The 25545-nt window shown below is 32.6% G+C and overlaps 1 protein-coding gene and 2 long non-coding RNA genes across 8 annotated transcripts in view; 1 reads left to right on the top strand and 2 right to left on the bottom strand.

Moving 5' to 3' along the window:
* The first annotated feature begins 2617 nt into the window (after positions 1 to 2617).
* Positions 2618 to 25545, top strand: part of LOC147064163 (anoctamin-1-like) — a 38068-nt gene continuing 15140 nt past the window's right edge. The window contains exons 1-6 of one of the 6 annotated variants that reach the window (XM_085958635.1): positions 2618 to 2663; positions 3052 to 3221; positions 12777 to 13013; positions 13913 to 14070; positions 17562 to 17730; positions 18624 to 18856. In XM_085958635.1, coding sequence (XP_085814761.1) covers positions 3162 to 3221; positions 12777 to 13013; positions 13913 to 14070; positions 17562 to 17730; positions 18624 to 18856 — 857 coding nt within the window. In that variant the 5' untranslated portion in view covers positions 2618 to 2663; positions 3052 to 3161. Of the gene's footprint in view, positions 3282 to 10628; positions 10740 to 12776; positions 13014 to 13912; positions 14071 to 17561; positions 17731 to 18623; positions 18857 to 25545 lie in introns of those variants that run through there. The other 5 variants (XM_085958634.1, XM_085958637.1, XM_085958633.1 and 2 more) reach the window with 5 other exon arrangements.
* Positions 3878 to 8952, bottom strand: LOC147064165 (uncharacterized). The gene is made up of 3 exons (XR_015071978.1): positions 7849 to 8952; positions 6533 to 7357; positions 3878 to 5402 (listed from the first exon to the last, which is right to left on the bottom strand). It is a non-coding gene; the product is annotated as an uncharacterized LOC147064165 (long non-coding RNA).
* LOC147064164 (uncharacterized) lies at positions 22831 to 23904 on the bottom strand. Its single transcript, XR_015071977.1, has 3 exons — positions 23734 to 23904; positions 23271 to 23496; positions 22831 to 22967 (listed from the first exon to the last, which is right to left on the bottom strand). It is a non-coding gene; the product is annotated as an uncharacterized LOC147064164 (long non-coding RNA).

The raw sequence follows: 25545 nt of genomic DNA, 5'->3' as shown, positions 1-25545 counted from the left end.
AAATACGTAAATTTAATTGTGCACATCTTTAAAAGATGAGGAAAGAGTTCCGTTATTTTTATAAACATCATATATATATACTATACTTAAATAAAATGACTGAAACTTTTATAAAGTTACAAATTCGCTTTGTCAACATAATATATAATGTACTATGTAGATACCTTTCAAGTAGTTTACCTACTTATATTGTTTGTAATTTCATAATCTTCAAAATACTTATTTACGGGTGATATACACAAATAAAGTTCAATTATAATAACATGAAATCGAGAAAACGCAGAAAGATAATATTTTAACTTACCAATTCATTATTAATATTTGTTGTTTTTAATATGAATAGGTAGGTATACACAATAAATTACTTAATTATGCACATCTTCAAGTTCTGGCGAGAAAAGAATTCTTTTCTATTATAAACAGCATAAATATTAATTATTATCAATCATAATAAAAATATATTAAGCGCAAAATGTATTAGGTACAACCACTAAGTAGATAGAAGCATTTATTAAAGTGTCGTGTCTACTTTCTCTACGAAGTCGTTACGTAGGTCTTTTTCTTTGCGCATTTTATTCAGCGGTGCGGCGTCCAATCTCCCGGCGGCCAGTTGGGCCGGTGTCAAATTGGGCCGGCGGCCGATTGTACCGGCGTCCAATCGTCCCGGAGGACAATTGGGTCGGTGTTCGATTGTACCGGCGGCCAATAACCGGAGGCCAATCGCCGGAGGCCAGTTCGCGGTGTCAAATCGTCCTAGACCCAATTTGGTTTAACCAATGTACTTATCTTCTGTTTGAGACTTTCACGGTTGTTTGTCATCGTAATTGATTTTTGGGTTTTCACCATGTGTAATTAATTCTTCATTCTTTGCTCAACGTTTCGGGCTTGTTGCAGAGGCCATTATCAAGAGATATTATATGATATCGAGGAAAAAAGTACACGTGGTGAAAACCCAAAAATCAATAACGATAAGGTACTATCTTCACTCATGTTTCCATTCACACTTGGTTACATGTTTTTATTCAAACTACTGACGAAACAATGGACAATTGTATTTGTTTGTCCATTATTTCATATATTTCTATGTTTCCTACTTCAATTAGATTCATATACTTACATTTAGGTATACATATTTGTATAATTATTATTATTATTATGAATGATGTATTTTTTAGTAAACGATTTCGTAAACTTATATTATGATATATTTTTTATGTTACAAACAACTGATTCGGGCGAAAGTGATGATTAAAATGTTTTATAAAGTACATTATGTAAAACTAAGATATTTTTTTATATTACAGATATTATATCTAATATTGCACCTTTTTGAAAAATTATTGAGCGTTCCTGTTCGTAAAATTTTCCATTTCGAGCATTGATCAGACATGGTAGAACCTGTTGTAAACAACTACCTATAACTAGTTGGTTTGATCTTTCCTTAGCTGTAGTTATATCTCCTGATTTACTGTTATAACCTTTGTGTGCATCAATGACATGTGCATTGTGTTGTTTGGAGATTTCATTCCTTGCCTCTTTGATAGATATATAACGTTTACATGTAATATTTATTCAACGCCTTATTTATTTAAATAAGGTTTATTTAATTTGTGACCCGTTTGTTAAATAGATCATAATATGCATTTTTCAACTTCATTGTTTTATATTCACCATTACATAATTTCAATATTAAAATGACTTGGTAAGCATATTTAAATAGGAACATCTTTACAGGAGTAATGGCTCTCGTGTTTTGGACGCCTTCTTATAAATGCCTTGATCTGGACTCGTTCATCAACCAATTCGTTTTTTTTGTGGATGTCTTCCTCTTAAATCTTGTCCATGAAAGCCAGCTGGCGATGAATTTGTCAGAATGAATTATTGTTGTAGTATCTGTTAATTCAGCACCACTAACTGATGTTTGAGAATCAGATTCGACGGTTTTTTCTTGACAATTAATTCTTACACCGACTTCCGGATCATTATTTGCATTTGATGGTATATAGATAGAGAGAGGTATTTTTAAAACTACCTAAGTTATCTGTGAGAGTATTCTTCTAGTAGGTTTATTAGGGTTTTCTTTATCCTGCTGGTTCTTCGTTAGTTCTAACCATCTTGTCATCTTAGTCATCTTATAATACCTACCATGATGTTAGCAAACAAAATATCGGATGGTAAAATCATAGTATTGGCAGATATTATGTTTTTTTCATATTATACATTTCACTCAAACCTTGGAAACGAAAGATGGCAAAATGAAATATTTTCCTTTATAAGCTTCTATCAACTTTCGAAAATCAACATTTTGGGGATATAACAAAATGCCAACGTTCATAACTCCAATACTAGTGGGTCTACGATATATTGGGTTTTGCCATCTTATAGATCTCAACGAGAGGAGTCTGAATATAGTGATAACTCAATTTCGTCAAAAAGTTGAGTTATCAGGTTTTGTCACACTGAATTATTCTGATAGTTATTCAGATATTGTAGTTTGTGGTCTTGGAATAATATATTTTTTAGATTGGCAAGTAACCACACCGTATTGCTGTCAGGGTCATAGACAATTTCATGTATTTATGACATTTATGTCAATGTTTATGTATTGGTGAGTATCTAGTAAATAGGGCGCTGTCGCAGATGTGTTGGTTACTTATTATCTGGTATTGTAGTTTTCTATGCCGAATTTGTGTACATAAATTTATCGCAACAGCCAGTCATCCATTTATCAATAAATTAAGCTTAGTTTTAATTACAAATCTTCACTGGAAACTGTAAATGTGATAACAAATTTAAAAATAGGATAAATGAAACCATCTTTGACACGCCCGCTTCAGCGTAACTTCAAAATCGTATCCGGTGCGATGTTTCGATTATTCTATTAGAACATGTAACACATTATTAAGTAGTTGGTCTTAATTAGGTTATGACATAATTTCGCTTTTAATGATTAATTTGGCTTTCGCGATTGTAAATAACATTCGTCCAGACAAGTTTAAAAATACAAGTTTAAAATTGAAATGAGTGATGATGACGACGATTATTTCTCAGACGCTAAGTCATTCGGCTCTGCCAGTACACTGACGTCTGTGAGAAACAAGACGAGATTCTTGAGCCTGTCCCACTTTACCATCTACCACTCTGCCGAGGGTCTTCCGGAGATGGAGAACCCCGAGGCGCAAGACTCGGCCCTCATCAGATCCGGAGACAAACCTGACAAGGTCTCCGATCAGCTTATTAAGACAAAGACTGTCACTCTTTATTCCGAGTGGAAGAATCGGGTAACAATGATTTAATCCCGTCTAGTTAAGACATTGGTGGATGTGATACTCCTTCTATTTAAAAGTTCCCTCTGATTCTTTCACCTCTACAGCTTTCGCAATGTATCAGGTCTAATTCTTCCAGTCTGAATAAAATAAAGCTGTGTTCGATGTGAAGCGACGTACCGGAGGAAAACATTTTACGGCCCACTCTTCGAACCTGCAAAAGAAATTGTCACACAGTCAAAAGATGCACGACAACAATGTTACACTGTAACATTTATTTTAGATTTAAGCCGCGTTGACACGGTCCAAGTACGATCCAAGTAGACTTGGATAGGAATAATTAGTATGAAGATGTCTCATCCAAGCGACAGCTTCATACTATTTATTCCTATCCAAGTGACAGCTCCATACCATTTATTCCTATCCAAGTTAACTTGGATGAGTAGGACGCGGTCCAAGTAGCTTGGATAGGAATAAATAGTATGAAGCTGTCACTTGGATGAGACATCTTCATACTAATTATTCCTATCCAAGTAGACTTGGATCGTACTTGGACCGTGTCAACGCGGCTTTAACTACAATTTTTATCATATTTGTTAGACATGATAATCAACAGAAAACAGTTTGAATTTCAATATCTGGGCGGAAGTTGTAACTATAGCAACGAAACAACCATCATTTTCCTTCGTTACTTTGCTTCACTGGAACAACAATCTAAATACCTATGCATATTATTTTTGCAGGTCTGGAATAAATAGTGGTCAAGCTTTTATACATCATTTTTATTCAATCAGTAAACTCTCACGATTAATGCATGTCATTCACAGATATTGAATTAATATAATAAATGGAGTAATTTCAACTTTTCATATTACAACACTTGATAGTAATAAATTCTAAAACATTTAAAAAATTATTGAATTGGTACCTAACTATAGTAAAATTATATTCACTTAAACAACATTGAGTGCATTGTGAATTAAAAAAATACATTACTTTTCATCTAAATAATACTGTATCATTATAAAAAACATTTCGTGCTGCTCAGGCACATAAATCTCAAAGCACACAAGTAAAGCTTGCTACATGTGAATCTGCTATGTGAAGTATCTTGCAGTTAATTTAATCATTAGTTTTATAGTACAAACCTAGGTGTTTTAGCTTCACTTTCATGTACCTGTCAGCAACCATGGCTAATTTTTTCATATCTTCGATGTTGTAATAGGTTCGTTCCTGCAAGTGTTGTGGTTGGTTTGCAAAATGTTTTCCGACGACTGGCACAGGCGCAGTAAGTAAACCGGAAATGGTGTGAGATTTGATGTTTCGGTGTGTGTTCTCGCAAGAATTACTAATATCATATTGGTTTCCAGCGATTAGAAGTCTATTGGAAACGATAACTATTTGTTATTTTTGTATGTGTCATTTTTTTGACATATTTGCTACCTAGGGAAATTAAAAAATTTGTAGGATTAAGGAAAATCGAGATGCTAAACACATTGCTCTTAGGCTTTTCTACATCGTGAGATGTTAATATTAATATTTTAGACTTCTACACAATAGGCTTTCCCGTTATTTTTCATAAGTGATCGTATGCAAAAATGAAACAGCATTTTCTTCTTACTTTTCTGTAGTTCCAGCCTTATTATCTATGCACAAAGTTAGATACAATCTATTCTTTTATTAGGTATTTACTTGATCTTTATCTAGCCTTAATATCTCTATCTGATTCAATTTACTAATATACTCAAGGTACTTGAAGGTCACAAATCTTTATCCTAATATAGTTAAATCGCGAGTGGAGAATTACAAGGTTCTAAGTGTTTGTCCTTGGCGAAACAAAAGTAACAATGAGGCAGCTAAGAATAGTACTCCATTGCTGGGTTTCTTTTCTCAAGGACGAACACTTCGAACCTTGTAGTATTAGGCTCGCGAAATGTGTAAATGGGATAATTCATTTCCCAGTTAAAAACATGAATATTAAAAACTATGCAACTATTATAATAATTCTTACACAATTTCAATATATTGACCAAAATTATACAGATTACAATTGTGACAGAAACAAATGAGTCTTTAAAAAAATATAAGAATAACTGCGGAACACTTCCATTAACTGAAAATTTAAGGGGGGACATGCTCGTCGAATGACAAAATTGAGTTTTTATTGTATTTTCAAACCATGATCCTGGACACTCCTTAAACGTTGTAGATAATCTATTTATATAATTTTGAAGCCTTATTATCCTTTATAGTTATTTTAAACATTTGATGACTACATAAAGTATTTTTGTTACATAAAATAGTATTCTTTTAAACCTCTCGCTCTAATGTTTTAGAATATAGTCATATTTCGGTACATAACTGTGCAGTGGTGTTAAAATTTTTTACGTTTATTAATTTTTAAACTCATTTATGAAACCATTAGTATAATTTCTTACGAGATAATTTTTGTAAAATATTCACGATAAAAAATTATATTGATAATCTCTGTGATCCCAAATTTGACAAGAATTAGGCATTTTATTATTCAAAAAATCGGCAAGATTAACACATTTGAAGATGATTCTAAAGATACTTATAAGCTATGTCTTTGACCATTCAAGTGTAATAAACATCTTATGAATAATGATTGCTTTATAATAATTATTGACCTAAGAATAAGGTAGTGTTTTTTTGAAATACGCCATTTCTTTTGTCATTCCCCAGTGGTTAAGCTACACCATACGGCCGTAGTCATAAATTGACAAACTATAATTGAAGTAGGGAGTTATCACACTTGAATGGTCAAAAACATAGCTTATAATAAGTATCTTTAGAATCATCTTCAAATGTGTTAATCTTGCCGATTTTTTGAATAATAAAATGCCTAATTCTTGTCAAATTTGGGATCACAGAGATTATCAACATAATTTTTTATCGTCAATATTTTACAAAAATTATCTCGTAATAAATTATACTAATGGTTTTATAAATGCGTTTAAAAATTAATAAACTTAAAAAATCTTAACACCACTGCACAGTTATGTACCGAAATATGACTATATTCTAAAACATTAGAGCGAGAGGTTTAAAAGAATACTATTTTATGTAACAAAAATACTTTATGCAGTCATCAAATGCTTAAAATAAATATAAAGGATAATAAGGCTTCAAAATTATATAAATAGATTATCTACAACGTTTAAGGAGTGTCCAGGATCATGGTTTGAAAATACAATAAAAACTCAATTTTGACCTTCGACGAGCATGTCCCCCCTTAATATGACTTGATATTTTTCCTTTCATATATATTGTGAATTCAATCCTTCCAAATGAGGAAATGAAATAAAATGGAAATAAAAAGAATCACAATTTTTATATTTTCTGTACTTAGATATAAAAAAAAAATTAACCTTTTCACTGTCAGCCAATTTTTACTAGGTTGACACTTATTACAGCTATTTTTGGAATAAAATAAATGCCTTAAAAAATATGAAATATTTATGAAAACTTATCAAATCAACATGTTTCTCGAGTTGATCATGACTAAAATGATAAATATTGTTTAAAAAATATACACAAACAGTTTATTCAGAAGTTATGACGTTGAAAAGAACGCACGAGTTAACTCGTCCATGGCTTGATACATGCTTTGACGAGATAACTCGTCTCTGGCAGTGATCAGGTAACTATTTTTATTAGCATGTACATCAAAACGAAAAAAGTTTCACTTCAAAATGGTAACACCATCTGTAAATCGAAACCTTGATTTAAATTACAATGCATGGTAGCCATATTAATGGAGTTTGAAAATATTTTCAGTTACTTACGTACTTAGCTATTAGAAATTATCAGTAGCCTGTTGCCTCGAAATCATACTAGACAAAGCTGCCCTGATTTCTCATTTCTCGATAAGTTTTGAGCGGTATTTGGTTTTCATTAGATCAACCTCCGAAAACATAACTTCATAACTGGAGATTAGAATTCACTAATGAAACCAGGATTCTCTTAGCTTTAATACTCGGCAAAGTATAATCATTTTTTATTAATAATATTCAAAGTCTACCTGTACATAATCGACTATTTTCTTCTTCTAATGTACTCAAATTTCCCTATTATTATTTTTCTGAAATTGTATCGGAGACCAGCTACTTTTGAATGAAAAATAATTTTTATACTGTGAAAGAAAATAACTTCATTGGAAGGCAATTTTTGTAAGCATTCGTTCCTACCGTTTTCAATAATTTTTATCATTTATAATAATATTTTTCTTTAATTACAATTCTATTGTCTCGATTGCTGTATGTGATAGAAATAACCTTATTTTCATTTCCTTGTTAGATTTATTCAGTAGATGGATTACTTATTATAAATTGCCGTTTTCGCTCATATCAGTATTTGCGCGTATAATGGGGTCTCGCAGACTGGAAGTTAATGTTAATATACCTTTTACGAGAAATAGTTATTATTTATTTACTAAATCCATTGGGGTTCTCACTTAATTGAAGAAACAATTTGTATAATTTTTTTTGAAAAATACGTCAGAAAAATAAAACTACTTCACAAAAGTGACAAATTTGCGAAAAAATCACGTCTAACCGACATTTGTGCAAAAGTCTCTCCAAAAGAAAAAACCCAAGGCTCACTATTTATAGTCAAGCCGTGACACAAAAATGTAAACTTCAATGATATTGCTCATACTTGCATGCATTTATGTGCTTTTATTTATTATGCACTTAGATATGGTATGGATATGGTATGCAATGATGATTCTTGCATATTGAAATAAATGGATTTAATTTGCACGAAATATGCAATCAAAAATCTTCATTTATTGCGAACAGGTTACCGCATTGCACTCAAAGATAAATATAAGTACCTAAATATAGTCAGCCTTTGGAAAAAATCCATGTACAGACACCCCATACATATAAAGTAATCAGGGATCTCTTCAGTTTATGCTTGTCATTATTTTTATTCTATTAGATTTATTTCATATTATTAATATCTACCACTAGTGGTTAGGATGCCAAGTTGGTTGCAAGGTTCAGCAGGACAGCTGGCTTTGCTAGTGCTTATAACTTTTCAAATAGATCATCATACTACTATGACTTCACCATGTTCGATCCTAAAAGGAATGGAGGTTGTATTAAAAGATTTTGTTTTTATAAGAAATGGATGTTGGCCACTTGCTCAACCTATTAGGTCCAAATGCACATTAAAAACAAGATGTGAATTTTCTAGACCCGGGGTTCGAACAGGTCCCATGACATTATAAACTGGTACAGTACCAAGGGGCTCTAGGGACTAGGGTCCATCGTAGGCGTTAGATTGTTATACTGAATTTAAATATCGTTTACTGATTAATTTTTCAATTCACCAATTTTATCTATTTCTCATGTCCGCTTTTAGAGGGAACACCACTGCGGTGCTATTTTCTTTTTTGTTACCTATAAGATTTTTTTTTATTTCCCTAAGTTTGGATAAGGAATAGATTTAAAGAACTTTGAACGACCTGTTGGAGTATTATAATTACACCCCTCATCATGGCTGATTAATAAATAAGCACGACATAATAATAACGGAATAGGCTATTTGGAAACAATTTTCAGTATATACACACTGTTGAAATCAATCGTAAAATTTTCGTAGTACATGAAATTTAAAAACAGGTCAGAATTGATTGCACTTTGCATTAGTCAAAATTTACAAAACAAAAAAATATTCAAACATTTGTTAAACAGTTTTCACTTAAATTAAATAATTCTACAACTAAAAGAATGAAATCACTTAAAATGGTTTATAACAAAACAAAAATCATATGTTACTTCTTTTAAAACACTTTTTTTACTATACGCTGACTTATTGTATTGGAAATAAATTATTTTCAAAAAATTAATGACAGTTGTAACATGCAGTCAATTTACACTATGGAAAAAATAATTTTCACATATCGAATCAATTATATTGTAATTAATTATTTTTTTTTTTTCGACCATGTCCGATCCTAATAGGATCATATGGGCCTCCACAGAGTAGAGGTTTGTATTAACAGATTTTCTTTTTACGAGAAATGGATGTCAGCCACTTGCTCAACCTATTAGGTCCATACTCTGACTCACACACAAGTTGAAAAACAATATGTGTACTTGCCAGACCCATGATTCAAACCTGGGACCCACAGAATGATAGTCCAACGCTTAAGCCGCACGGCCACCGTGGGCGTTATTACTACTAGGTACTAATTATGCCCATCCTAAAATTATATGTAGATATCGGATTACAAAATAATAATATTATTAGAAACAAACCATGCTTATAGGTGAAAAATGTCTATTTCATACGTATTTATTTAGTGTTGTGAGTAATGATTTATAATAATCTATTAACAAGTGAAAACTATTTTTTTCTATAGTGCAAATTGATTGACAATCATCCGTTTCCAATGTGATAACGCTTTTTTAATGTTGTCAGTGCTTAGAGAGAGAAAATAGTCTATTGAATTCTGCTAATATAGATTACCTTAAAAAATATTGATACTTACAATAATTGGAATACATACGTGGTCATTCTTATGTTAGGATTAAATTAGTAACCATTCATCCTTGTGCAGCATCAGGCTGTATGAACTATAAGCCACATAATCTATTTCAATCGTGGAATATGTTTATGGAAATTCTTTTATATAAATATAAAACATCCCTCATTTCTGTTGTGAAAATCATTGTGTCATTGAGGCGTTCTGAGATAAGTCTTCAATTAATGATTTTTGTCAGGTATCTGTAAAAATGAAAAATATTAAATGTTGTACTTTACATAATATAAACATTGCTTTTCTTAACACTGTCATTTCATTTCAAAATATCACACTAAATGTATCACTGCTTAACACAATCGCTGCAGACCTTTTAATTACTTTTTAATTACCGTATTTACATAACATGCTAATTGGATCGATCGGCCGCTTAACGGGGACACGGCAGTCGTGTCATCCGCGTCGAATGAGTTAATTACTATGCTTATATAATTTTTTTTTTTACTGAGAAACATCGTTATTTAGTATGAAGTTAAGAAAATAATGAATAAATTTGCACATTACGATTTGTAAGATCACTCTTTCAACAAAGCAAATTTTGTGCATGTTTATTCTTTCAATTGGGAGTCTGTGACCGTACTGTTCAATTATCAACAAATTACTGTCTGCAACATCAACCAATGCAATCGCCGAACTGTAACTAGCCAGTCAGCCGTTTGATATTAATTTATGCATGCATCCTTACAGTTTATTGTTTACACAACAAATAAATACTCAAATAAGTCTTTATCTAAGCATCAGCTTGCTGTTCCTTGTGTGATTATTTTTTATTTGTATAATGATTGAATTTTGATGTCAAGTTATTTTGAGATATATATGTCCAGTCTATTTTAAAACATACTCGTGACACAGATGTTTCACTTTGGTTTGTTTTTGCCCAAGAAAGTTTTGAAATGATAGTAAGTGTTATATTTAATAATTACCATTTTTACAGTTTGCATCTTGAACTATCTGTCTTAACGAAATTATACTGATTGGTATCATTACACACTTAAAAAACATTAATAATCATTGTTGATTTTATCACTTGAAGTCATGTTTTACTAAAGATAACGTTTTTTTATTATCCCTTTTCAATTTTCAAGATAACTGTTGTGTTCACATTACTACAAAATATATTTTTTATTTTTAACAAAATGTTTTAAACAGGATTATGTTTTCCTAGTAAAAAAATTCACGTCATATACTGCCTAGTTTTCAGGTTAAACAAAAACATTAATTTATATAAGAATTCTAGGAGACATGATATACATAATATTATATATCTCTGTGGAGAAGACTCCTTACTAAGCGATTAATTAGTGCTTACTTAAATAAATACCAGTGGCGAAGACTCAATAGCGAATGGTTATTTAACATTTAATGTTAACCTTGGCTTGTAACGAAATGTCCGGTTAAACACAAATACGACATTATTGGCATATTAAAATTACACACAGTGACATCTCGCGAGTGGAGAACTACAAGGTTCTAAGTGTTTGTCCTTGGAGAAACAAAAGTAACAATGAGGCAGCTTCGAATACTACTTCATTGTTGGGTTTGTTTTTTCAAGGACGAACATTTAGAACCATGTAGTATTAGGCTCGCGATCTATCTAGCTCCGCTGAACCGATAAATTATTGCACCCTATTCAAGGAGTTATAAATATATACAAACCGGTGGTGACCTCGCTGTGGTTCAATGTGTAAGATACTGGCTTTTCATCCAAGGGCACAATTTTCGATTCCTGGTGAAGTCGCAATACATTTATGTGAATTTCTCAAAACGTGGGTGTTTCTGTGATTGTTTCACTTATACTACTACAATAATGTATTGTGACTTCAAATCAAAAGTAAATTTGTATATTGATTATAAAAAAATAATTATAAGATAAAAAGAACTTTTTATATAAGTCCTACCACGTTTTTAAATTTTCTGTTGAATCATATAAACTTGACAATTCCATGTATTAATAAAAACTTTTTATTGTACTTGATAGAAATACTGAATAAATATAGAATACTGAAATGTCATTTTGACATTTCATATTGATTTCCATAGTAACGCACGTATATATTAATAATTTAGTTGCTAGGACCCCCTTAGCAACCAACAATAATAACTTTCCATACAAAACAGAATTAACTAAAAATGAATTCAATTCTGCTTAAAAATGGCTAAAAGTATTAAAAGAATGCATTGTCGTCGTGTTCTGATATATTCTAAAAGTTTCAAATGTCTAGTTAGTCGGGAAGTTAGTTAAAAATCTTCAATCGTCCAATACAAATCTTGGACAAAAAAGAAAAAGATTATACTGGACACAAGAAAAAATCTGTACCGGACAAACATGAATACGAGCTAATAAAAACGTGGTAAAATGATCAATTAGGTATATAGAATTATACATAATATAAACAAAAATATAAGCAGATTGTAACCAGCCTATTGTATGACCAAAAACACCAAACTGTACATTTGAAAAGAAAGTTTGGTGGCCGTATTTGAATGTAGTTTGGTTTGAATATGTTGATCTCACACACTTTTTATAGCACTCACGATCGCCGAGTTAGTAATGTGGTCGTCTATGTTGCTGGGGGTCTTAGGATCGATTTCGTGGCTAGGCAAATCAAAGTTGTCTAAGTCCCATAAGTTTGGCCGTAACTTACCCATCGCGAACAGGCACTCTTCGCCACTGGTATACAATCAATCACCTTTGACGGTGGTAAAACACAATGTAATATTATCAACGGTAAATACTATTTAAAAAATCGTGGATTCGTTTGTGGTTTTGTTATCATAATTGTTTGCGGTTCAATCAACTAATTGACCTAAATGGCTTAAGATACGTTGATATGAATTTAGTATGCAGAGGTATTGTCATGATATCAATCCACGAGCAGTACACTTGCGTGTGAAGATTGTGTATTGTCATTTTATCATTCATGTTCGATCCGCAGACTTGGGGCCACTTCCTAGATGGAAAAACGGTGGTGGATTTTGTCCTGGCGTATGTGCCCGATGATAACGCCGTCAAGAACCAGAAGCGGGAAGTTTTTGAAGGTAATCTGGTCAAGCAAGGATTAAAACTGGAGAAAGATACACATCAAAGAATCCATTTTGTGAAGATTCATGTTCCGAGAGAGGTGTTATGTCTATATTGCGAACTGATGAAATTGAAAATGCCAATCAAAAAGGTTAGTTTCCGAATTATTATTTAAAACTCTACATATTACTAAACAGATTAAAAAAATACTACCTACTAAAACACCATATTATACTCATTCTGAATTAGGGTAGCATATAGCTGGAATATATCTATTGTCCCTCTTTAACATTTTTAACTAAAATGTCAATATTTTTCACAACGATGTAACATTTTATAAGCGTCAGTATGATTTTACTTTTAATGGTTTTTATTTATGATTTTAAGTGATCTTAAGGTGTGTTCTAATGACATCAATTAAAAAAAGTATGATTGAAGAACAGTGTCATGAATTCATAATAATTTTGACTGATTTATGGATGCTATATACGTCGTAGATACGTAGATACAATGTTACATATTTACTGCGTAAGACTGGAAATTTTGTTTATTTCAACTATATGCAAATTTGTAATGTTCTCAGTTGTCGACCTTTAAATAAGGGTCAAGTGAAAACTCTGAGATGGAAATGGTTAAAAAACCACACTTATGATTTATTATTCAAATTCATGTATTAGCATGAACGAACATTACAAATTATAAGTTTAAGACATTCACGATATTACATGAAAGAATACAAAGCAAAAGTGGTAGCATTGATAAAAACAGTGCAATTCAAAATGATTTATAAGTACGATGAAGTACACCGAGTGAGCTAAAGTACCCCATCTCAGGGACTACCGAATTTTTTAATTCACGGCGCTCTTTGTGGTTTATGTAGAATGTAGAAAAAACATGTTATATCATGTTGAACATGGTAACTCATTATTGCCTAAATTTTGGAGCGGCTGCTTCTGCATAACTACAGTTAATTGAGAAAAAATAATTGTAAGTATACAAATATTTAATCAGTTTGAAGACATTATTAATTTGATCGATTTTAATGTTTAGATACACGGACAAGAACATCTGCTGGATAGCGATAATTTTGTAGAAGCCGTCAAAACTCGCATCGGGAGAATGCTGCAGTTTGTGAAACTGGATCCCAAGTATTTCCCCGAACGGGACTATGAGCTCACTTGCGAATTCAGTCGAGACAGACACTATTTGTAAGCATTCTTTGTACATTCTCTTATCTTATGTTTATTACACATGGTACATAGAGATAACTTTTAAACTGCTCATACAATAAAATTCTAGGTATATCTTATAATTACATTTTTTATTGTAACATCGATGGCTCAGAATATAAACTAATAATTATGGTCTGCAAATCGTATTAGAAAGAGGGGTATATTCTGTTAATGTATCTGCCTTGCCTCTTGCACACGGCATTCATTTTTTTGTTTTATTATTTATATTTACTTTGAGTATTAAAATAGTTTTAAGAAATGACTATTAAGTCTTCTGCTCACGAGAATACTCAAAAAAGACGAGACTGACACTAAAATTCCAGCCAGTATCTAGCTAATGTATTTCAATGGCGGCTCGCCCACAGCGAGACTGGAATCTCTCAGTTTCAAAATGTTCACTACTAAACTGAAGAGATGTGACATGCTAGTCTCCCAGTCTCTCATAAAACAGTGGTGCCAATCAGCGGCGGCTCCGCTAATACCATCTAAGTGCTACGCACTGCCTGCATTTTTAAAGACATCACTCAACTTTTCATTGTTATTCATATGTGTATCACTCACTTCGCGAAGTAGAACATGTAGCAGTATTATGAACAATACTCAGTTCATGGGCGCAAAGCGATTGCGATCCAAATGGATTTTCATTTTGCACAGGATTAGAATGAGGTCATTGTATACTTCTTAAACGATAGTCCAATGTTCCTGTGGTAGCGTTTTGTGTAGCATTTTTTACACACTTTATGATCGGCGCACGAAATTAGGACTCTAGAAACAAAAACGCCAGTTTTTGTTTTATAACAATGTTGGCGAGTTAATTTTTAACAATTTCACATTTAAGATTTAATGAATCGCCAAACTTTTATGAAAATACAAACTGCCGCATTTATTTCTAAACCACTCAAATACATTCAATATAACAAAAAAACACATCAGCGGTTATTTATTTGGTTGAAGCATTGTTTGCTCAGAACGTAAAGCCATAAACCGTGACATTTATTTTTCTTTATTGATATTAAATCATTCTAACTGTTTAAAAACTCTTTTTAAGAAATATAATAAATAAACAACGACATATTTAATTTACCTACTGAGAAGTTCGACATTTGAGTCATTTTAAAGTAATCATGGAGAGACGCTTTACGAGCTTTACGTGGCTAGGACAAGTGTTCCTGATGCCGCCAAAGCGTGTGACACTGCCTACTCTTATGGTACAGCCTCAAGGGTTCCGTTGCCATGGCCTGCCCTCCCTCACCCTGCAGCGGTGCTACAAAAGTGACCTACGTGCTGCATTTCTGTCATGGCGGGAGGCGCAAGAGTTGGCGTTGAACCGAGGGAAGTGGCGTGAACTTGTGCTTGCCCTATGCTCCAATGCTGGGTATAGAAGGTAAACCATTGCGCACTACCAGAAAATGCCATTCTGAAGACCACCGGCCGCCACTGGTGCCAATATCAGTAGATTCGATGAAAAATCATATTTTCTTACCAAAATTGGTAGCACTTAATTGAACTGAAGGCGAACTAATTTTTAATTTAAAATTTGTGGCAGAAGTTGAGAAATACTCCTGTTTGTATAATTACAGGCTGCCAGAATATTTCCGTAAAGATATTACGGAAAAAACTTAGAATGAAGTAGGAAAGACAATGGGTTTGACAGTTTGAGGTTATGAGATTATTATTGCAAGTGGGTTTCAGTAGCGCCGTGTCCGAAGCATCAGTCATTGGCTAATTTATGAGTTCCATCAGCAACCAGTTCGTCGGATTTTAGTTTCTCCATGAGCAAAAGGCCTTAAACGGGCTAACATCTACATTCATTAAATCATCTGCAGACCACTATTTCAATGTATTGTTCCATCAAGTTGTCACTCTGATGCATAAGTATAGGACCATGAGTTGATTATTGTTTTCAGGTACAGGTTAGAAATAAAAAAAAATCATATCGTACAAGCGCTATATTTTTTAATGTACTTAAGGATGAATTTGTAATGGACATTTTTTCCACAAAAGCCCAAAGACATCTGACAAAAATGTGTAAGAATCGTTTTTGTTGCAATGTACAGTAAAAACAAAACAATGAGTCGGTTGGTCGATGGTGTGCATGCGGATGTTTACCCCTACTAGTGTTACTAATTACCTGGCAGCCGATGTGCTCGTAGCGCTGACAACGGTATATGTATTCGTACGCATAGAATCCATGAACCGAATCATTGTTTTGTTTTTAACTGTACATAGAATTAATTACATCATACTATATTTAATATTACAATAAACATCTGATATAGCTGTACATGTGTTGGGCAGAATAGAACAAGAATGATATATGAAAAGTAATGCGGTTTGCAAATTGACTCTTATTACAATGGAGGGTGGAGTTAATTTTTCCATCACGTTATCTGTTTTAACAAAGAATAATATTTGTATGAGAGAACTCAGGCAGGCTAAATATAATACAGTACTCTCTCAGTAATCTGCCACCCCAAAAACCAGACAAGTGTCCAATTAGTAAAAGCGGGGGATTATAGTGCATACATATTTATAAACCAAGTTTATTAACTAACTATGTATTAAACTGTAAATCACTTGACACAACCAGTGAGGCAGATATTCTTGAATGGCTTAGGATTCCTGGCTTTCCCTATGACCAAAAGCTTAATTTTGTGTGTTCTGGTTGCATTGGAGCACGGCATAATTGTGATGCAGTCCTTGGGCACTTTCCTCCCTGGTACATTACTTTCTTCGCGATGAATGTACGTTTTACGAAGGAGAAGTTTCCAAAATAAACCCGTCTCATCTGCATTGTATACTTATACGTGGCGGACTACTGAATTTGATTATTGAATACCGGCGAATTATAGAGCTTGATTTTGTGCTTTCAACTAGTAAAAATAACGACGGATTATAGTAGTTGTTGGATAATCGAGCGTCGGATTACTGAGAGTGTACTGTACTACATAGTCTGATACATCCATGTTGCGTTCCTTTTATTGCTGGGACGCTTTCGGTTGTAATTGAGGTAGGTTGAGTTTTCAAACAGTGAATAATTTTCATTCACATATTTTTTAAAACCAAAAATTAATATCTAAAATCCTTGTCTTTGTAAAGGTAAAATTTTGAAAAACTCTTTCTTAGAAAAGTATCTTGAAAAGTTAATGGTGGGTACTTTAAAAATGCTTCGTGAGCTCTATACTATGTCACCGGCCTCTGCTCTGCAAGGTGCCTTGTGGAATTGGCGGAATTGTGAATTTGCCCTGAATGTATGTGGCTGATGATAAAGCTTCTGCCTGTTTGACCTAAATAAACTGCTAGACAAGTTCCACACTGTAGAAATAACATCACTTCTCTGAAGTGGGTTTATACTATCTTTATTATTAGTGATTTTAATAAAAATAGTTTAAAAAAAAAGGTAACCTACTTTTTCTAAAATGTCTCTTGGTAATTTTTCTTCTTTATTTATTGTCTTTTTTTAACAGATTCGAAACTGACAGACCTGATTTCTTTTCTCAGACTGTGAGAATTAGTGTAGTATCTTTTATATTGGAACGGCAAAGGTTCAACGAAGATGAATCAGCCGTATTTGACATCGGAATCAATCGTTTGATTGCTGAGGATGCCTACAAAGCAGCGTATCCACTGCATGATGTAAGTATGTAGCTAGACACCTGTCAATTTTCCCCTACAACACGATAGAAGTATGACGAAGATTTGTAGACAATCTGCACCAATATTCAAAACTCTTACATTATATTCTGCACATTCACCCACTCTAATGTTTTATTTTCTCTGTTTAAAACAGTAAAATATTTACGAAATGTTTTACATAAGGGTAGTGTTAAAATACAGTGTTTTTGGTTTTAGTAAAATGAGAACCCACGCTTTAAATTACCTTTTCTCATATGTTATGTAAAATTATTGGATTGTTTTGACATAATCTCTAAATAGAGTGTATATAAGAGAATAAATAGTCTAAAACTTGGGTTCTTATCTAACTAAAACCAAAAAAGCTGTCTTTTTACTTAGCAGGGCAGAATTCTACTTCAGACTGATTACAATTTGTATCTAAACTGATCAGCAAATCTATTCCAAATATGTGTCTAACTCCATGACTCCTATTAACACGCTTTTGTTATATTTCTGAGATAAATAACCCCACAGTATTATGGTTGTATTCTGTGTGTAAAATGGTTGTTAGGAGTTATCTAAAAGGCGATTCTTTGAGTTGGTACTCATGTTTCACCCCTCATTCAAACTCATGTGTGCCTCATGTCTGCTTTGGCGATGTCATGCATGCCCAGTATGCTATCGCTAACATCATAATAAATGACAGCTAGAAGAGTTATCTAATTAACACTGCCAATAAAAGTTTTATTTTTGACATCTCATACTCAACGCATATGATGCTTCATTATATTATTTCACAATTTTGCATGATTTTAGAGCTAAGTGTTATGTCGGAATAGACCTACCGGTCTAACAGCTTGCTGTTATTATTTTACTATTAAAGTTTTATTTTAAATGGTGTTGTTTTCCTTCAGGGCGACATCGCTGAAGAAGGCAAGGAGAGGTATTTACTCTTCACGCAATGGGCGCAAGTTACCAAGTGGATCAACTATCAGCCCATCGACAACATCAAGGATTATTTCGGTGTCAAGTTCGCTCTTTACTTCACATGGCTTGGATTCTACACCCACATGTTAATTGTTGCCTCCGTAATGGGAATTCTATGCTTCTTCTATGGTTTAATTACTTTATCATCAAATACTTTAAGGTTGGTTTACACTATGTACTGTAACTTCCCCTCCTCCAATTACCTTCCAATAGGCAGAGAGCCGCCAAGTGTCATTTCAATTAGAGACTAGATAGGTACATTTAATGACAGCAACAAAAATTTCGCATGATTGGCGATCTGCTAACATATTTATTAGCACAGGGATTTTACCATTAAATGAAAAACACATACGATTTTACACAGTTCATTTATTTAATATATCGAGTATAGCCAGTTCTTTTCACTTACGAAAACAATGATGGAATGAACTTATAATATACTATATAACTATATTTCGAACACAAGTTACATGCTACTGAACGCTTGTTACATATTTATCTGAGAATCCAGTGATAAAGGTTGAGAGGCTTGTATCATTTCTTTTTGAACAGCAATTACGCTTGTGCATACCGACATCTATGGGGGTTTTGGAAACTTTTATCTGATGATAAACCTCATTACAAAGTACACCAATTTAAAAAACAATTAAAGAGTTAACACATTAAAACACATAAGTTCACCTCCTTTAAGCTAGGGTTTACTATGAAAGCGGTGCCATTATGTAGTGGCTTTAATATGATATAATTCGGTGGACGTAAGAAATCGGCCGTAAGAACGGCAACCAGAGATGTAAATTTATAAAAAGACAGACAACGGTCAGTGAGTGTATTGCGGTGGAGAATGGACGATCTAGATTTAGCATTATTACTACATTTGGAAGATGACGAGTCATCGGAAGACGAAAACTGTCGTTTGGAAGAGAGTGAGATATTTAGAAATCGTGCTACAGAAAGTGCATTTCAAATTTTAGTGTGTCGCTGTCTGCACCGCGGCGATGAAAAATCCATACTTTTACTTAACACCAGTATTGTTCGATTATGTACTGAATCACATAAGAAATGGCTTAACTTCTGATATTGTTCCACAGATTTTGTTTAACTGGGCTTTCTATAGTTTTTCCTCTTCACATTATATCGAGGGTATACTGATAGAACGCATTACCTAACTTAGTTTTTGCTGTTTTTCTGTTTTAAATGCCAAAATGTATACAATTTTACACTCTACGTCCTGGTAAAATGCACAAAGGCATAGGATTTAATGGAGAGAATATAGAAACATTATTAAATCATATTGTTATTTTTTTATTCTGATAGAGGATAGACAGGACTTGTAACATGTCGTATATTGTGTTTGCCATAAAGGTTAGTCTTTATAATGTAGAAAAAATCTTTTTAAATCATAAAATCTACGTGGGAGAACGCTTTGAAAAAAAAATTTAAGTTCTTTTTGCGATAATCTCAGAACTTGTTTTAATGACGTAATGCTTTCTGTCAGTATACCCTCGATATAAAGCTTCATTATTTCTTACAAAATCAATCAATATTTTGTCATTTTCGCTTGTCCAAATTACATTTGCAGTGTTTGCACTCATTATTTATTTTAAAATGGTCACCGACCGCTACACGGGAAAAACGTTCCACAACTGATAGTTCCGCTATGACGGCCATCATGCCAATAGTGGCACCGCTATTTGACGTTACGCTCACAACTAACTAAGCAACGAAGAACCCAACGCCATCTGATTTGCTTAGACAATGTTTTAGTGATGACACCCACCGCTACATAACGGCACCGCTGTCTTAGGAAACCCTAGCTTTACTGATGTTGGTCACAATATATATTCAATTTGTCATAAAATGTAATTAAAAAATTTATTGTCATTAAATGCATCATGCATAAAGCACTAACATATAAGACTGGTTGCCACGTATTGCTTGCATAACCGGTGTATGACAGACAACATTGAGTTCATTTGAGCAAAAAGTACTGTGTGGTATTTTCGGCCTGTCAATGACATGAAAACAAAGATACAGCAAACTAACTCTATGAAGATGCACATTGTAAAAACCATAAAATTGAGCCACCTTCGATGGCTTGGTCATGTGCTTAGTTTGAGCAAACGACATTCGGGAAACCAGAAGACAAACGAATAACAGTTAATACATGAATTTGGTGGATTAGGCAATTTTAGGAATTCAAAATATAACCCAAGATGGTGTCTCTAATGGTAAGTCAGTATTACCGAAATCATTGTATAAGCCTTACAAACATTTTACAAGGTCAACATAAGAAAGAAACCTTTGCTTTGTACATTAATTTTTGTCCGATTGTCAAGCTTGTAAGATTTCATTGACAAAAAATATTAAATGCATTTTTATCTTATCAGCAATGCTTATACATAATAGCCTTGTTTTTGCTAATGCTTTATCATTAGGAAGCAGTATATTATTTTTAATACCTAGCTATGTCTATTAGAATTAGGTATCTATATATTATTATGTATTATAATTATTAGGCATGAAAAAGATTTCGATATCTATCTAGATTGATTAACTTAACGGTGATTTCTGTTGATTATTGAAATTTTGAAATTACCATGAGTTTCGAGCGATTTACTCGGTTGGCCGGCCAACTTGAAATCAAAGCAATATACCTTGTCCACCCAATCCACCATGTCAACCGTGGAGAGGAAAAAGGGTGTAATCCACACAAATCAAATTTCACTTCATGGCTCAAAAATGTTTTGTTATGGTTTTCGGTCAAAGTTAAATTACAAAATGGACATAACTTTGAAGTGCATGATAATTAATAATGTGGTGTTTATATCCCTAATCTGATATTAATTATTGAGTTAATTAAAAAAAAAACCAACAAAAATGATAATTAAGTTGTTTTTACCACGTTAATTTTTTTTTTTTTTTTAAATATTGTTAGCTAAACTTCGATAATAAATCAGCATTTCGTCGCTTAAGAAACATTTTTTTAACTAAACACAAAAAAAATAAGTTAAAAGGTATCAATTTTCAATTTTTTGAGACGGTTTTTGTTTGCCTCTGAAAATTTTAATTAATTGACTTCCGCGGTGTTGTTTCTTAAGCGACGATTTGCAGCTTACATCCTTTGGACACGTGTATTGTACAAAATTATTATGATATATAACCTATTTTGATAAAACTGACGGTTACGCCCTTTTACCTTTCTATCCTCTTGAGACCCGAGATAGAACCAGTCATGAGAAAAAATATTTGTGCATTTTTCTGTTCAATAAATATTATTAAGATCACAAAAAAAAATTTAAAATATTTTTTTTACTATATATTAACTAAAATCCACTACGTGCACGTGAGTGCATCTCAGGTCACAATAGAGTACAATATTGGATACAGTACAAACAATGAAATGAAAGAAAAACAATGTGATATCCATATAATGATACAATTTTATTAGAAAAATAATACAATAATCATAATAATATAATGGTGATTGGATAATTATATTTATTTAGATTAAAAATATAGTACAATAACGGTCAAAACCCTAAAATACTACACATTAATTAGCGCGCACTTCAGGGAATAGGTTTAGGGACAACCATTCTTTGCTTTAGAAGTAGATCTGTGTTTACTCGGTGTGTTATGGAAGCTAATGGTGAAGAGTTTCTTGGATGACCTTGTATCGATGATGATAATGATGGCTAAATGACTTTCATACCAAATCGTAGGGCTTGCAAGTCTGATTTTCCATGACTATGAAGTATTCCAATCACAGTGAATATTTTCTTGCCTATAAGTTTGCATGTACAATGAGCAAACTATTTCATGTCCATGTCCAACAAGTCTATGTCCACAGTGGTCAAAGATCCTCACAGTTTACATGCTTGATGTCCTGTGAAAGCAAACACACCACTGTGAAGATTAATGCGGCTCATCGACTTGTAATCAGTATTTTACAACAGCTGACTGAGTGATGCATATCGTTCTTCGTCTTCTTTGAATCATAACACGTATTGGCCTGAAATAACGAATCGGTGAGGTAGAAGCTGGTAAAAAAGTCATATGTGTAGACGTACAAGGGCAGTTGTTGGGAAGCCAAAGTAACATCACAGCGCTAGCATTGAGATTGTATCGTATCTTCATAAGATAGGTAGGATTCACTTCCCCACAAGGAGAATAATTTATAGAGCAATTGGAGTCCAGCACCCAATAAACCATATATGGCCATAAACTGAACTCTTCAGCTCAGCATCATTCGTCTTATTAGGCACAGCGTACTGAAACAATAGAAAATACAATACTATGAATTAATCGATACATTTATTCCTATTTATTAAGTATTCAACACCAGGAATATAAATACTAATGGCCAATAGTATTAATCACTAGGCATATTAAGTATATTAATTATTCTGTCCATGGAATCCTCAATATGGAGATCACAAAGCCCTTTCAAACTGTATCAATTTAATTGGTACCTACTTAATTGATTTTTTGGCAGTGCATGCACTTGCCTAATAAAATGATAAGTTTGATATTTATGACTAAATGATAAATTAATATAATATGTGTATTGATACCTTATGGTTTCATAAGCCAGGATAGGATCCTGGATTGTGATTTTAGAGGATGTATCTCAGCCTCTAGCAGTGGGTAAAGTTCACTGCTTCTCCAGGATAAAGTCATCATCTGGCCCCAGGAGATGAATGTGAACATCATTACTATCGTCAGGGTTACATCCTCCACCAACTTTGACATCATTATCATTCAAAATATCACCAATATGCTGGCTATTCAAGGATTCGTCTAAATGTAAACAAAAAACATAACCTCAATAAATCAGATATACTAATGTCAAAATATATCACTCTAGACCTGGGTTACACATGTGTGTACCGAATTTTGAAACTATGATTATAATATTTTACTAAAGTGTAAAAATAATTTAAAGTATACGGAATATTACTATGATTCATTGTGAAAGTAAATACATCATTGGTTTTTAATAGAAATAAATATTAATATTTAATTAAAAGCACTTACTTGTCAGAGTTGACTTTTTAGCCGCCATTTTTGTCTTGTGCAAATATCCATAACTTCAAAGTCAAAATAACAATTTATTTTAAAACTACATAGGCTAGTGTTTTGCTCTAGTGGTAGAAAAATATACTATCTATACCACTGTAGTCAAATGCGGTTCAAGTATCCATTCAAATCATTGCTAAAAAATATTTAAATAACGTCAACATATCGTCGCTATAGGATTTGTTTCCCGAATAGACCAAATGTCAATTTTACAGGAGACGAAAAACAAATTTCACTGTCGTATATTTTAATATCAGTAGATATATCAATCATTCTTTCTATACTGTATGATTGCAACATTATCTAAGAATAGATTCCAAGAATAATATACTGGTATAAATCATTAAATGCACAGAAAATGCGTTTTATTTACAAGTACTCACTGTGGATATTCGGGAAATTTTTAGCGCTCTCTCAGAATTATGGATATTCGGGACAAAACATGGACGTTCGGGATTTAAGACCGTAGCGTATTGCTGCACGGCCCACAGATTACTGAGTGGTCAAAAAGTACGCGCCTCAAATGTTATATTTATTTACACGATAATTGTTAATAATTACCTCTACTATTTAAATACTTAATGATCGTAATTACCCAAGTTCGTATGTAATAATAACATGCGGCAATCGCTTTTTCGATTTTTTTTCGGATTAAGTAATAAAATAGTTTTTAAGTAATTAACTATTTTTTTATTGGACGAATAATTCACAAGATTTTAGAATGTACCATTCTAATAATTGAACATACTTACATAATTTTTAAAAATCACTTCTGAGAAAATACTACCTATACTAACCGACGTCACGGTCATTTCTCCAATATTTTATGATGGTACTTACTCGTACTTGCTAACAATTTTATATTAATACTTTTTCCAAAAAAAAAAATCTATTTATATATATCTGTATATTATTATATCTATATATTTCTATAATTGACAATTAAACTTATTACAAACCACCAAATAAATATTATATATTTACTATTGTAAGGAATAACAACACAAAATAATAGCATGTATAAATTATATAAGTATATAATATCCACCAAATAAATAGTTATTAACATACATATTAAATTAAATTAAGTCAGCGCATTCAAAAATAAATAATAGCATCGCCTTTATTTTCATAGAAATACCTAGATTAAAAGCAAAATAAAGACAAACAATGTTTGATTAATAATAATTTGAAATAATAATTATTTTTTACGTCATAGTAGTTGCCGGGTCATACTGTAGAATTCATATAACCGTTGGGATTTTGTGTCATTTATCAAAACAAAATGCGGTTATTTAGGTTAAAATACTCACTTCCACAACTCTACTGTAAGTTCAGGGCGAACTGGTGATGTATCAGCTATGAATGATCTCTTCAAATTTGATGAATTCACTATTAAAACAATAGTAACGTTAAAAACAATATCAATAAGACGAAATTTGAAAGAAGTCTCCGGACGGCCGAAAAATATGACAGTGGGCGTGATTATTTTAGAGCTAGACAGCGTGAATGTGGGAGCGAGATGCACGGCGTGAGCGCGGTTTGATTGGCTAAAGTCATATTCGGGAAATAAACACTCAGCCAGAGATATATTTCGACCGAAATTAACTTGGATATTCAGGTACGAATAGTTGGACATTCGGGAGAACAACACGGAGTAATTGTAACTTAACATGGCGTATTCGAGTTTTTTAAAAAAATATCTCTGTTCCTAGATAAAAATATATTGTTTTTATAAATGATTTCGGTAGAGTTCGATAAAAGAAATTG

Source organism: Rhyacophila brunnea, unplaced genomic scaffold (genome assembly GCF_057557595.1).
Source record: "Rhyacophila brunnea isolate RB1 unplaced genomic scaffold, BYU_Rbru_1.0 scaffold_8, whole genome shotgun sequence".
In the NCBI taxonomy this organism is placed as follows: domain Eukaryota; kingdom Metazoa; phylum Arthropoda; class Insecta; order Trichoptera; family Rhyacophilidae; genus Rhyacophila; species Rhyacophila brunnea.
Note: the sequence above shows the minus strand (reverse complement) of the source record. Positions and strands in the feature narration are given on the sequence as shown.